Below are 15,526 nucleotides of genomic sequence, written 5' to 3'. Positions count from 1 at the left end.
AAGGCCTCCAGCAAGGTCACAATGAGACGCTGACTTACCTGGTTGCATCCAGATAGCTTCTCTATATACTGATAATGACGAATGTTTCATATGATCCAGTCAGGATATCAAGCAAAACATTGAAGATCTTATTTATCTCCAGGTTTGCTCACTGTACAAATGATGAGCTGTGATATGGACAAGCTATAGAAAGTGTTTTTAACGTCTGGCTCCAAATGAGTAAACTCAAAAACATTTAAAATAATTACTATTAACAACCAATATTTTTATTCAAATGTGTCTAAACATATATTCTTGCATTAACCTTAAATGACCCACCTGAAAGTAATAACATAGTGTGAAATCCTTTAGTCTTATTATTTGAGCTGACAGCAGCACTTGTTATGAATCTGTTGCCCAACTATATAAAAATACATTTTTGAAAACACTCACACCCCGCTGCTCAGTACAGAAGGACCTAACAGCTTCCAACTCAGATTTTATATCTTGTTCATATTGATCAAATTTAGTGTTACACTAAAACATTGCATAGTCTGAACTTTCAAAGCTGACTTTGCATCTCTAGACTAAAAAAAAATCAGTTGGAGTCTCAGAAGCATTAGGGAGGCTCTGCTCCAGAAAACCTCTGTGTGTTTTTTCCCCCTGTTGTATTTCCTGTTGTCAGAGCTCAGATGATGGCTGACAAAGTGTCCCTAAACAGGCCAGACTGTGCTGCATAATACATAAATACATGCAGGCCCAGAGCCAAACATTAATAGCTGTGAAAAATGCAGTGCAAGCTTAACAAAAAAGTCCTGCATTGAGTGAATATGCAGACTTTAATCTCGACTGGCAAAACCAAACCTGAGTTTAGTCTCAATAAAACTTAGATTTCTAACATAAAACATGTATAAGATCAGTCCTGACATTATGTATTGTATATGATTATACAGTAAAGATACTCATCTAAAGAGAAAATGTGCGACCAAAGTGATAAAAACTGGACATTTGATCGAAACTTGATCACACCACAAGACGTCACCAGATGTCTGGACTGTGAAGTGTGGATGAAAAACCTCTAAACTTTGTGGGAGGATGTGAAATAATCTGATTAAACCAAACTGGAACTTCAGGGTCACATATCTGGAAAACATGTTTGACGCCCCTGTGAAACAGAGTGGAGGAAGTATCATGCTCAGGGGTTACTCTTTCAGATAAAATTGGTGTTTTTGGATAAATATGAATACATATGACTAGATGACACTTTTCAGCTCCACAGTGAGTCCGAACATATTTTTAAATTAAAAATAGAGCGGCGTAGCCAAATAAAAACCGACTCATGGCTTCACCGATCCTCTAAATATGACAGAAAAATATGTGGATCCATATGAAGACGGCTGTGGACCAGAGACCAGGTAAATTTAGAGAACATTACAAATATTACCTAGTACAGATGTGGTTTGCTGACATGGTATCAGAAGCCTTAACAAAGCATTAGCTTAAGGGTGAACGCATTAATGCAACCTGGTTATTGGAGCTTCTACAGATTGTTTTTCAGTTGAATTTACAGGATTCATCTCACATTAAAGGTGTTCAAACCATGAACATGATTCATTGTGGTGCCAAATTTTTAAGTGTTAATTTCTATTCAATTATGTGGCTGTTGAGAGCTCCAGTAATAAGCTAGGAACTTTATAGTTACTTTATTAACCAGAACCCTGAGAGTTCAGGACTTTATTCCACGGGTCGCAGGATGTACAGGAGTAAAAACGACTATATTCTACATTTCATACACCATGAACTATAAGAAGCAACTGAAAGAGGAGGATAGTGTGGATACAGAGTATCATGATGATAAATACATCAACATGAATCAAAGTACAAACTGTAATCAAATGTAGGGATGATACTGTGCTTTAAAAAACATTATAACACAGACAATACTGTCAAACATTTAATAAGCAGCTATGAATAAATATCCAGTCAGCTGGAGGAAACTTTATGATAAGATTCATAACTATTCAGCTGGTCTGTTCACGTGGGTTTATAAACAATGGAAACAACCTTATCAGCCAGTTCCTCAGGTCTTAAAAACATCTGAACAGTTCACAGGTTCGATTTGGGTCCAGTGTTGACTGGGATGGCCCTGAGCTCAGTCCGCATGCACAGGTACTCCCCGATCACAGCCATCAGCGCGATGCACGCCACGTTGACGAGCCACCAGGAGAGCGCCGAGGGAAGGTGGGAGTTATAGATCCAGCAGCCGATCATGTGGAAGAAGTGAACGGTGACGGTGAAGTCCAGGCACTGCTTCCCCCGACGGATGAAAAACCACAGACCCAGAGCGCTGCCAGAACATTGAGAAGTTATGATCAGCAAAGTTCAGGAAAAGAAGGGTTTTAAAAGCTGCTGGATGTAAATATATATATATATATATATATATATATATATATATATATATATATATATATATATATATATATGTAAATATATATATATATATATATATATATATATTGGTGTTGACTTAACTTAGTTTTGAAGACTAACCAAGTCTATTTCAAAGCTGTTTGGGTTTTAAAAAGCTGCTATATGACAAATGGAGAGTTAACGGTGAACACAAAGGAGACTTGACACATTTATTTCTAAAAACGGATGAGTGGGAGGAGGAGGAACAGATCCAAGGCAACGGAATAAACTCGACTCGCAAACAAAGGGAAAACGTTTGTTTGCATAAATTTAGAGCAAAACATTAATCAGACAAATCTTCACTCTGCTGGATGAGCATTTTGTGTTGCATGTAATAAATCCTGAAACTACAAAGCATTTTAAAAGCTGACCTTGAAACTCATGATACTTAATAGCTGCAGTTTATTTTTCCATTCACTGATCTATTTTGTATTATATTACTTAGATTTTTTTCAACAGTTTTCAGTGTTTGTCATTTCCTACTCTCATGTATCACAAATAACCTTTGATCACTGTTAATATGTTCAAACCAAATCATAGAAAAATATATTTTCTACCAACTTAAAAACAGAGAAATGCAGAGAAAATCCTAAATCACCAGTAAAATAGCACTCAGGGCTCCTGAGGTGAAGAAAGAGACACAGCCTCCCTGAGAAGTGGCAAAAGAAACCCTTATAAAGAAATGTTTCTGGAAGACAAATCAAGTCAGAAGTGGAAAAACTTTTAAATATTTATGTACGGCATCGAGTAGTTTACTGAATATCTGTAATATCTGCTCAAGGTTTCCCCCAGAAAACTTGCTAAGTCCGGTGGTTGAGGCGCTCTGCAGTCATTCATCCAGCAGCCCGTCATGTTTTTGAGTTAAAAAATGTTTAAAGTTGACAGAAAATTTAGAAAATATCACTTGATAAATATGGGTTATTGGAAGAATGAAAGATTAAAATCTGAACACCAACTATAAGGTCTTAAAAAAGTAAGCATTTAAAAAAAAAAAAAGCTTGCTAAGCCTGGTGGCCCGCCAGGCTCACAATACACTAAACCCTGCCTGTCTGACTCTACTTACTTCCCTGACAGCTGGTTATTACACACTCTACTGAAATGGCCTCAGGATGGCGACTAAAACATTTTCATTCTCTGGGCTTCCGCTGCTTTTTGCTCCATTTGTTGCCACAGAATCACAAAAGGTGCTTTTGATCATATGTGAGACACATTTTCAATGGCTCAGTATGAAAGATTGCTGAAAGTGAACAACCTCATGTCTGCTGTTGCTACATGCTGGTCAAAAAGGATTGATTGCTTTAAGTCAGTGACTCCAAGCAGTTTTTCTAAATACAAACTATGTTCATATATAGATAGAAAAGTTATTTTGTTTGTTTTTATCAGTTTGAATAAGCTGAAATTGACTGTATTAGGACAAGGTTCCTACTGAAATGTTTGTAACTCACTTTAAATCTGTTTGTATGTTTAGACCAAACTGCCTTATTGTGTAAGATACTTAGTGTGAATGGACACAGTTCAATAAAACTGAACCGAACTGAAGGGAAGACCCTTAAAAACCTTAAAAACAAAGACAAAAAAAACCTTCCATGAGTGGTAAATTATAAAGTTGTGATTTAAGGAGTCTGTGATGCCTGCAGGTGGTTTTATATGTAATGAATAGAAAATTTCCAATTGTTCTCATCTGTTTGTGTATGACCTTAAAAAGAAAGCAGATCTTCTCACCATGTAAGAGAGTTCAAGATAAACGCCATCATCGAGAGCCTTCCCTGCATGGTAGCAAAACCAAGGACCTTTTTTTAAAAAAAAAAAAAAAAAAAAGAGTAAACTTTTAACATGCAGGCTTAAAGGAGCAGGTATTACAAGGAATGGATTTGACCTACTTCATAGCTGAAGATCTGATCTAGGGAGCGACTACTGTGCACAAGGCTGTCCACGCCAGCCAACCACAGGCCGAGGAAGCTGTAGTAGATGCACTGCATCAACACAATCTGGCAGATAATGAGGACCGGGTCCCAGATATAGCTCCGGAAGTTGCTGGCCATATTTCACTGATGCTCCACATGCAGGCCCAAAGAGTGCTGGAAACTGGCCCAAAGCAACCACAGCTGGCCCATCCAGTACCACCTGCAACCCTCCAACCTGCACCCAAAATGAAAAGCATTATTTCACTCAATGTTTTATGGTAGTAGCTCTAAAAGTCTGGTAGAAGGTATTCAGGCAAGTTGAATACGTTTTGAAACATTTTGCCCTCACAGCTTCTTTAAAAAACTCAAAGACATTCACTGTAACAGTAGCATAATGATACATTTTCATAAAGAAGGAAAAAACATGATCTGACTATCTTGTAAAAGTGTGTTTATCAAGTTATGTTGTCTTTAATTTAATAAGGTCGACGTTGGCATATTAATAGTGGCAAAAATAGCAAACATTTAAGCAGTATTTTGTGTAATATCTGCATTTGTTATATGCATTTGTCTTTATACTTCTACTTAGATGATGTGTCCAAAATAAACTAACTAAACTTCTAAACTCTCAAAAAAAGAACAGAAAGATGTCTTGATGCTCTTGCAGCTCTGGGAGAGAAAATACATTTATCTGCTCTTGTAGAATTTGAATTGACCTTTAGAAAGGTTAACATTAAGCCTCAGTAGGGATAAAGCTGCAGTCTCGACCCTACTGACGATGTGGAGCTGTACAATTAAAAAGACCAAAGGTCAAATATTCTACAGGAATTATGGGAGATAGTCAAAAATAGTGGGGGGGGGGGCTTTGTTTTTATCTGGGGCTTTTTTTTTACTGTTGTGTTCATGTGTTGATTAGAGACAATTAACCATAAAAATAAAGTTGTGAGCCTAATTTCTCTGTCTAAATCATTCATTTGTTTTGGTATCATCATTCCACCCCATACAAGATATATATATATATATATATATATATATATATATATATATATATATATATATATATATATATATATATATATATATATATATATATATATATATATATATATATATATATATATATATATATATATATATATATATATTTAACTCATAACCATCATTTAATGGATGTTTTAAAGTTACTATAACATGTTTAAAGGGCCATTTTGGTGGTTTTAGGTGAACTGGAATATGACTTAAAGCTGCTAGCATACAGACAGCTATTATCCTCTAAAACATGTACACGAGCAGACGTGATTCCTCTGGGAAAATAAGGAGAAAGTCCTCTAACATATACCCAAAGAAAATAAGTACTATTGCATTGGGGTTTTATACAACGATAACAACATGGAAAACGATTAGTGCTAGCATGTTTTTCAGCTTCCGTTTTAAAATGACAGAGACAAAAAGACACACCTGTAAACTGGACCACGGACACTTCAGGAGGAATTTCAACTACAATCCTTTTGGTTTCTCACGGGGTTTAAGCCTCTCCAGGGATGAGGTGGAGGTATTGACGGTGGACTAAACCGAGTTCACAACAAAGACGTCACGGCAAAAGACCCGGAAACGAAACTAAACTTCATCTTGTTCTGTGAAAGCAGGTAAACAGCGCTGTGGTGCATTACTGCCACCTACCGGTAAACAGTAGGAAGATACATTTCTAGTTTCGGTAAGGTAAAAAGCTTATTTTTTTCAATGAAGAGTCATAATAACAGCATATTTCTATAGAATATTTAACTGTTGTGACCTATGACGTGTTTTATATGAACATAATTGATGCTGCATAGCATTGCTTACCTTACCTTACCTTTGTTTTCGAGTAGTTTGAAATTTTTTACCTAACAATACAAAGAAAAAAAACCCTACAAATTTGCAAGCTGTTGACATGGTTTTGTTATGTTCTTATTTATGCACCTTTAAGTCTTGTTTCTTTATTTCTTTGTTTTATCATTCCCTGTTCAGGATTCCGATTACCTCTAATTAAGGTTTATTCCTAATATTCTTTCATAGTCATTATTTTTCTAAAATTAATATTTATGTCAATATTACATCAGCTTTCGAGTAGATCTGCAAGTCAATTTTTGGCAGTGGAATTTGACATTCTGTGTCCTATTCCTGACTCTTCTTAAGGAAGGAAAGCACCTTTCTGTGCCTGTTTCTCTTCATTGTCCCTTGCTATGTGTGATTTTGGAGTTCATTTATCTTTAGTCACTTTGGAATCAGTTTTTTATAAATTTTAAAATATTTTTCTCCTCGCAGTTTACCTTCAAACATTTTTCTTTCATCTTCAGACTTTGTTCTTTTGTCCTTTTCTTCAAATGTTACTTCTTCTGTATTTTAGAATTAATCATAAGTCTAGTTTAGCTATATCTAGTGAGTCTATTGGTGAGTTTAAAGGGGTCATAATCAACAAATATCCACTTTGTCATTTTTAAACTAACTCACACCCTCAATAGTACATTGAAGGCAGTAGTATTTTATTGATTTCCAAAAAAAGAAGAGGCAATAAGTTCAAACTCAGGTGTGCTGCTGTAATCAAGTTGAAGTGCTTCAGTAAAGAGAACAGACATTAAATAAAAGGAAATGTTACTTAAAAATAAACTATGGGATTCAATCAACATTTGTTTATTATTATATAATAATTTCATACATTTGTAAATTGACCACAATGTATTATACATTTTTTATTTCCTTTTTTGAAGTTTTAACTCTATGACAATCTCAATACCATGTTTTTATTATTTACTTGTTCCTTATTTATTTTTCTAAAAAGAAATAGAAAATAGAAATAGAAAAATGTAGGAAGGAGATAAATATTGTTTTGAAGCGTGAACATTTCATAGTGATTGAATGACGTTGCAGCGATGTTTGTCAACCCCTCCCCTTTCATAATTGCTCCCCCAAGCATTTACTTCAGTTGTGTAAATGTTCACCTAATTCTCTTTTTCATAAATCTTTTACTCCACTGTAAAGAGTTCAATCAGCGATAAGGTAACTTTTAATCAGTTTCAGGTGTGAACTTGTTTTTACTGCTTGCTGCCAGAAAACGGTGGACAAACTTCTGGTTTGATCTTGTTTTGCAGATGGAAAATGTACTGGAAGGGGACATTAAACCTTATACTCAAACTTTGTGCTCGTTGTTTGCTCGTTGGCCCTTGGGTTGAATCTGATATCTTTTTAAAGGGACAGTGAGTATTCCCTTGGCTGCACATGATGTTTTTGTTTAAGACATGCATTTTTCACATCTGGAGATTACTTTAACTCGTACTTTTATCATTAGTGTGAAGCTGTGGTACGTCCCTTTAATGCGTGAACATGTGAGGTTTGACCGGTTTTTACAGCAACATTGATATATACTTCAATAAGTAAAGAAAGAACAGATCTTCAGTGTTGCAAAGATTACCACAATAAAAACAAACTGGGACAAAACAGAACATAATGTGCAGGGTTTTTATTTAGATTTTACATAAATATCAATTTGAATGTATGTATTCGTGCCGAAGCCAGAAAGCAAATATAAACATATTAATGATAAAAATGTTCTCAGAGCTTACATAAAGTATAAACTTTTAGATACTTTTATTCAATACACCCTTCTGTGTTGCAATCCAAAGGTCAAAGGTTAATTTCTAACAATTGTGCAACATAAGGAAACAGACCATAGCAGGATTACTATCTGACATGTCTTTGTTTTCCATTCACTGAAGCCTTTGGAGTCAGTGAGCGATGCTTTTCTGGTGTTTCTCTGCTTGATATTTCATCATTTCTGCTTGCAGAGCACACAGAGAGGACGTAATGTTCAGGCCACATGTGAGTGTGAAAGCTATAGAGCGGCTCGGTCACATCAAGATGAAACCAGACTTCACTATTTGGAAGAAACTGGCAGGTTTGCAGCGGCTTACAGGTAAAGTTATGGTTTATTTATCCAGCGCTTTGTTTTTCAGGTGGACACATAAGGAGGAAAACCTATAACTTAGAAAACTTCTGTACTTTTACATAAATTGATGATAGTAATTTAATCACTTACTTTCACTGGAATTTCCTTACATTTGATTTAACTACTATGTTATTGGTAGAACATATTTATTTTTTGTTCTTGCATAAATATCTACCTCAAATTCTTCAAATAATGTTGTATCTTTTGATATTTTCATGCTATAAACTTATTGAAATATTAATGTTGGGATCCTTCCCTTTTGGAGGACACTCCTCTTGCTCAGGTTTGCCTCTAAAAAAAGTTTTTAGATTAAACAAAAAAATGTTTAGTTGTCTGTGGGGCATGAAGTGAGCCCTCAAAAAACCAGACAAAAAATAAATAAACTTGGATAATGTTCTCATTAAATCCTCCAAAATGAAAACAAGGATTATCTTTTTTATAAAGCTTTTAATCCAGGGGCTGTATATTTTATCATTTGCTGCACATCTATCCTCCTTCTTTATTTACCCGCTTCCTGTTTGTCATCAATAATTCACTCTAACTGAGTTCTCTGCTGCGTGTCAAAAAGTCTCATTGCTTTTGTCCTGCAGGGAAAGTTCGGTGGAAGAGCAACACCAGACCCGCCCCCGTTTTGACGGCCGCTCCTGTCCGCGCCCTCGTTGACGAGCAGATCGGCATTAGAGGACACTTCCTGCCCCCACGCTGTCCCGTCACAGTGTATGCAAGAATGCACTGCGACGAGGGAGACCTATGGGAGTCGTTCGCTCATTATAACACAGATGAGAGTGGAACTTTTAGCTGTGAGTGAAACTATTAAATGATTCTTGTTTTATAAACGTATGTGGTGGTAAGTAATGCAATTTATATTATCCACAGCTGGATAAAGAAGACGCCGCAAATATGCTTGAAAACATAAAATTTAATATAAAATGGTGACTATGTAGGGATTCATTTGCCTTTTTTTTTTGTTTTGTTTTTTTGTTTGTTTGTTTTATTTCTGCCTTTTGTCTGTCCAGTAACTCGTGATCCTTCAGTGGGAGGCTCCTATTTGGGCTGCGAGCCGATGGGACTCTTCTGGAGCATGCAGCCAGCTCCTGGAGGAAGAGAAGGTTTAAGGCAGGTGATGGAAACAAGTTCCAGAGCTTCTCAGGGAGAAACATGTGGCATTAAACTCATTTATATGTATCCTAATGCACTGATGAAAATTATTCAAAGTTAATATGCAGCATCCTGCAAAATGTGCAAGTGCATAAGCCAAACATACTGAAGAGAGGCAAATAAGACGTGACTGAAATGAGTTTTTTTGGCCAACATGCAATCTGCTATATGTGGCAGGAAACTAAAACTGCTCGTAAGGATGAAAAAAAAAAACATATCCACAATGAAACATGGTGATGGCAGCATAATGCTATGGGTGTGTCTCTCTTTAGTTGACTAATAGCCATTAGTTGGCTATGGGAAGCTGGTCAGAGTAGATGAATGGAGCAACATATTGGTAAGAGGCTGCCTCCATCTTCACTTTGACTGTTGGATTTTGTGTTGCAAGAATCTTTTGACTGAAAGAATCATGAATGGAAATTAACAAACCAAATTAAGTCTGTGAGACAAAAAGTGAGCTACGTTTATTGTTAGACGTGCTGCAAAGAAATGATTATGCACAATCCCTGATTTTTTTCTTTCTATTTTATGTTTTCCCAGGTGAAGGTTGTTACATTTCATCATTGATATTTAGTCATTTGTATAAAAAGCTGTTATTGTCTGACTGAAATGTGCTCTCTTCTTTAGACTGAGGAAGAAGAATGTGGAGAGTCCTTACCTGGTGCATGTTTCTCTGCTGGAAGGCCACGTCTCAGCCAGCGAGGGGCAGCGCTCTGAGCTGGCAGCGGTGACTGCTGAACGGTGGTACATCGCACCAGGAGTGAAGAGGGTAGAGATTAATCAAAACGGACTCATAGGAACATTGTTCATACCACCTGGTGAGCGTTTTATCCATTAATGTTGTGGCTTTTCACCGGTAGAGGAAATCACTTACTTTTGTCCCGGCCTCCTGCAGGTCCAGGCCCGTTTCCAGCCATGTTGGATCTGTGGGGAATGGGTGGAGGACTGCAGGAATACCGCTCTTCTCTCCTTGCATCCAGAGGCTATGCTAGTTTTTGTCTTGCCTACTTTGGGCACAAAGATCTGCCTGGCCCACCAAATCGTATGAACGTCGGGGATTCATATTTTAAGGCAGGATAATTCTTCCACTTCTCGTTGTACCTCCTGTTAATTTAAACCATTTGATTGTTGACCTGAATGTAGATGTGATCAAGTGAGCAGCTATTTTAATGATTTAATGTCATGTTCTTTTGTCTTTCCCATTTTGAAAGGTGTATAAGATGTGTATCCCAGGAAACAAAAAGTTGGGAATTACAAATTAAAATCTTTAAGGCTGCCTAAAGAGTGAGGGATGAGTTTCAAATTGCCTCATAGGCATCCATTCACCCAGTGTGTGAAGTATTCATCTTTCATTTGAAAAGTTTTGCCTTCCAGCTTCCTTCATCGTAAATGGAGCTAAACACTGTGGCACCGGTGCTTTTTATCAAAAATGATAATTTCTTAGCCTTTTACTTTTTTATTCCCATCACTTGGCAGAGAGCGAGTAAAACAAGATTATGCTAACATAGTAAATGATGAATCTTTGTATATCTTTAACCATGCGATGGACCTGCTTACTCCTGCTGCTTATGTTTTACTTGCTAAACATGTAGCTGGTCTTTGCTCGTCTTCCTCCCACAGGCTGCCTTCCTCCTGCTGCAGGATCACCCTCAGGTCGTCTCAGACAGAGTCGGCATCATTGGCCTCTCCTTCGGAGGCTACCTGACGCTTCGCATCGCCACCAAAACTGGAGTTAAAGTCCGTCACAAAGCTTATTGCCTCATTTTAAACTCTCTTTCTAATTAATTATGTTTCTCAGTAATCATGTGTAATATCTAAATCGATTGAATTGCTGTCTTTCTGTGCTTCTCTGCAGCCATCTTGTTTGGTTTGCATCAACGGCCCTGTGGGTAGCATGGTGTCACTCTTGAATCCAGACGGCAGGACAGACGAGTTTGACAGGTAAATAATCAGCTAGGTGACGATGATGATGATGATGATGATGATGATGATGATGATGATGATGATGATGATGATGATGATGATGATGATGATGATGATGATGGTGATAATGTAGTGAGCCACAGACAGCTTGAAATTAGGCTTATTAGATTTGATTTAAAAAAAAGTCAGTATATTGCATGGAATCTATTCCTTCAGATCAATATGCTGATAATCTGTAATATGTTTATAGGATATAAATTGTCTTGCAGAAGCACCAACACTGTTTCACATTTTCCAAACAGCCTCAAACTATAACGTATTTAATTGAAATTTTGTGTGATGGACCATATCGCAGGGCTGCACGGTGGTTCAAATAGTGTATGGAGACTAAATGTTTTACCAATTCTTTGCGAAGTAGCTCAGTCTCAGTCTGACTGGATGGAGAGCACAAAGTTTGAGTCAAAGTTCAAATGGATTGAACTTTGACTGGGCCATTCTAACACAAGAATATGCTTTGTTCTATGATTATGCTAGAAGATGAACATCTGCAACCGCTGTCAGCCTTTCTTCAAGGATTGCTCCTTATTTAACTTTATTTATTTTCACATCAAGTTTGACCAGGTACCTGGTTATTGCTGTAGGAAGGCAGTACCACAGCATAATGCTGCCATCTCTATGTTTCAACACCAAGAAGACCAGAAGTTTAATTTTGTTCTCTTCCTAATCAGATAACTTTACATTCTTCCACATGTTTTCTATGACCCCTTCGTGACCTCTGGTTCTCTGAATAATTTCCTTCCCGTCCATTAATGGTCATATTTGTTTAGTTGGACAGCCATGTCTTTGTGAGTTTACAGTCGAGACAAACTTTTTCCATTTACACATGATGAAGTGAACAAAGCTTCTTTTATAACAGATCTTTCCCCATAATCTATTTTGTTTCCTCGTCTTCGTGATGTTGTTTAGTTTTTAACAAATCTCTGAGATCTTTACAGAATTGCTGGCTTTATACAAAAAAATAATTGATAAAAAGGTGAACTCTGCTTAGCGTTTTGTCTGAATTTCAAAGGCAGGTTGTTGCACAATATTTTATTTTGGGATATGACATTAAATGGGACCAGCACCACTCCGGACCCGACTGGGGACAAGAGTATACAGATTATGGATGGATGTTTGTGCTCTTCATAATTAAGAGCTACTTTGTATTGGTCTGTCGTGAACAAGCTCAATTAAATAGTCGCTATAGTTGTAATGTGATTACACTTCAGGAACAAATATGTCCTTTCAGCGGGCTGTACATACTGTGATTTCTTAATGAATACTATTGTTTGATCTTTTTTTTTTTTTTTGCTCCTCCCACTCTCCAAATATGGTCACTTATATATTCAAATACTTTTAAATGGTAACAAATAGGAAAATAAAGTTCTTGCTTAAAGTAGTTCACTAACCATTTCCTTAATTCCCGTTCTTTACACTCCATATCAGTTTATTGGCTTCTGTGTCTTTGTTGCTGATGATGGTGAAGTTACATAGATTTAAAATGGACATATTTTGACAGAAATACATGTTCTGTGGGTTACATAAACACACATCAGCTGTAAATACAACTGAGCAGTTAGTAATCACTGGTGCTACAAATTTCATCAACATGTTATAAATAAAAATACAATTCATCTCCTGGTTTTTCTCTTTTTTGTTTGTTTTTAGTTCCCAGAAATTTTGGAATTTTGATGATGAGGGCTATGTCATTTTCAAAGACGTCTCTCTGCCTGGTAATATTCCTCCTGACAGGTTTGCTAAGGTAACAGAACAAAAACTGTTTACACCTTTTGTTAACATCCACCTTTACTGAGCTGATCATTCAAACAAGAACAGACGATCCTGTGAGACCCCACTTTAAATCACCAATACTCATTTAAGATGTGTTGAGCCACAATTAAGCATATTTGTTATCCAGTTTTACTCACCCACTAAACAGCTCTGTGAATAGGATAGAAATATATTTTATTGTCCTACAACGGGGACATTATTGTGCAACAGCAGCAAAAGTGACAGGGAATAAGAGCAAATGGACTCAAACAAGAGAATATAAAATACATACTAAAATTCTAAATAAAAAATAAAAATACTATCCGGCAAGAGCAAAATTTCAGCATTAATACAGTGTAATACCAAAGTCCAGGAGAATGTGCAACAGTCTCTTTGAGAATTAAAAGTTATTATTCTCATTATTTACAATTACAGATAAAAAATAAAAAATTAACTTTGCAGTGTGCTATGAGCACTGCAAATTTTTGTATATATATATATATATATATATATATATATATATATATATATATATATATATATATATATATATATATATATATATATATATATATATATGCAAAACCAGGTTTGCATATAAGAAGATCTCATTAATGTTATATCATTTACAAGTTTGGCTTTGATTTTCTTGTGTTTCTGCAGGTGGAGAAGCTGGACTGTCCTCTGATGTACATAGTGGGTGAAGATGACCTGAGTTCTGCAAGCATTGAGAACGCAGATCTGGTAAAGTTGGTTAATTGACTCCTTTAAATCCAGATTGACAGGTAATGGTTTGGAACAAGGTTTTCTGACACCTTTCATGGGTACCATCTCAAACAAAGACATTAGTTTTCTCTCCTGTCGATCTAAGAGAACCGCTGTAAAGCAATTCTTCTATGAAATATGAAATGTCTGACCAAAAAGACTTTTGTTTTTTTTCTTGTCACCTAAATGAATAAAATTATCTGTATCCTATTTGGCATAAGTGCAACCATACCGCTGACTATTTAAAAGAATTACACGGAAATTTGTAACTTAAAAATATGCTCTTTGCAAGACGTGTAAAGATTTCATAGTTACCAATCTTCCCCGGTTGCTCATTCCAGTATCTACAGTTGTCTTTCAATTAATTTTCCGTTTAGAGACAATATTATAATTGGTTTTATTTAGTCATGCTTTTCTATATACAGAAATCATTAAGTTAGTAGCGGCTTCGCTAATGCTTGTGTTATACTGGTCTTCTTCAGCGTTAAGTCCCTCCCTCATGTGCCACTACTGCCATCTTTCGGCCATTATTGGAATTACATGAAAAATTTAATTTATCGGTGCCACGCCACAGAGCATAATTGAAATACGGATAATAAAATTTTTAATTTTTGAGAGTGACTTTGAATGTCTCAATAATCCTTGGTACCACATATATTTTAAACAATGTCTCAATTATAGTCATCAATCTATCGAATGTCTTTACCGCTTTTAATTCTTGGTTTCTGGATCATCAGATTGAGGAGAGGTTAAGGTTGGCTGGTAAATCCCACCTGTTCACCCGCTTGTCCTACCCCGGCGCTGGTCACCTGATTGAGCCGCCCTATTCCCCGAGTGCAAGAGCATCCATGTGGTCCGTCAAACCCAAGAAATGTGAGCTGCCTCTGCAGTTTTACATTACTCCATTCATGTCCTTTACTTTTTATTGCCATTATTACATGAGATCTGATGTTTCTGCTGCAGTGATCACGATGTGGGGCGGTCATCCTGCACCGCACGCTGCTGCCCAGGAAGATGCATGGAAGAAAATGTTGGATTATTTGGAGAAAAATCTGAGAAGCTGAATATCTGTAGAGATGCTGGATTTGAGAAAATGGACAAGTTAATTTATTGCTATGCAGAAAATTGTAGATCATCCGCAAGAGAGAGCCGCTTAGTTTTAGCTGTCATTCTAGTGCCAACCACTGGACACACATAAGCGAGGAGGAAATTCACAGCAGCAGCAAAGCTATAAATATATTATGTTTTATAAAACTCCTGTAGAAACTGAGCTGCTGCTGGACGATGGTTTTTGAAATAGTTTACAGACTTTGTGCCGTATGATCCAAATACTGGGCATTTAATTTCAAGCAGCAAAGCTCATAAACAACTGAACTGTGCAAAATGTACCAATTCCCCAAGCAGAATAAATCATGTTATGAAAAATGTCATAATATAAAAAAGATTTAACAACAACCTGCTTTCTAAGTTGGTAAAAAATACGAATTAATCAAGTCACACTAGTAGACAAACAGAGTCAGATTTCCAGATTTCCTCA

General features: G+C 36.4%; 2 protein-coding genes and 1 long non-coding RNA gene across 3 annotated transcripts; 1 reads left to right on the top strand and 2 right to left on the bottom strand.

Moving 5' to 3' along the window:
* Nucleotides 1-1,698: 1,698 nt before the first annotated feature.
* Nucleotides 1,699-5,974, bottom strand: sys1 (SYS1 golgi trafficking protein). The gene is made up of 4 exons (XM_044123455.1): nt 5,811-5,974; nt 4,329-4,587; nt 4,171-4,238; nt 1,699-2,326 (listed from the first exon to the last, which is right to left on the bottom strand). The coding sequence occupies exons 2-4, from the start codon at nt 4,488-4,490 to the stop codon at nt 2,086-2,088; spliced, it is 471 nt and encodes a 156-aa protein (XP_043979390.1). The 5' UTR covers nt 4,491-4,587; nt 5,811-5,974; the 3' UTR covers nt 1,699-2,085.
* A 2,093-nt stretch (nt 5,975-8,067) lies between these two features.
* Nucleotides 8,068-15,519, top strand: LOC122834742 (bile acid-CoA:amino acid N-acyltransferase-like). Its single transcript, XM_044123452.1, has 11 exons — nt 8,068-8,301; nt 8,925-9,134; nt 9,351-9,450; nt 10,120-10,310; nt 10,388-10,563; nt 11,113-11,229; nt 11,348-11,433; nt 13,123-13,216; nt 13,888-13,968; nt 14,727-14,862; nt 14,953-15,519. The coding sequence occupies exons 1-11, from the start codon at nt 8,193-8,195 to the stop codon at nt 15,051-15,053; spliced, it is 1,401 nt and encodes a 466-aa protein (XP_043979387.1). The 5' UTR covers nt 8,068-8,192; the 3' UTR covers nt 15,054-15,519.
* Nucleotides 9,316-10,456, bottom strand: LOC122834747. Its single transcript, XR_006371240.1, has 3 exons — nt 10,367-10,456; nt 10,151-10,226; nt 9,316-9,428 (listed from the first exon to the last, which is right to left on the bottom strand). It is a non-coding gene; the product is annotated as an uncharacterized LOC122834747 (long non-coding RNA).
* Nucleotides 15,520-15,526: the final 7 nt, after the last annotated feature.

The sequence above is a fragment of the Gambusia affinis genome, linkage group LG07, assembly GCF_019740435.1.
Source record: "Gambusia affinis linkage group LG07, SWU_Gaff_1.0, whole genome shotgun sequence".
Lineage (NCBI taxonomy): Eukaryota > Metazoa > Chordata > Actinopteri > Cyprinodontiformes > Poeciliidae > Gambusia > Gambusia affinis.
The sequence above is the reverse complement of the archived record's forward strand: the minus strand, read 5'-3'. Positions and strand labels throughout refer to the sequence as shown.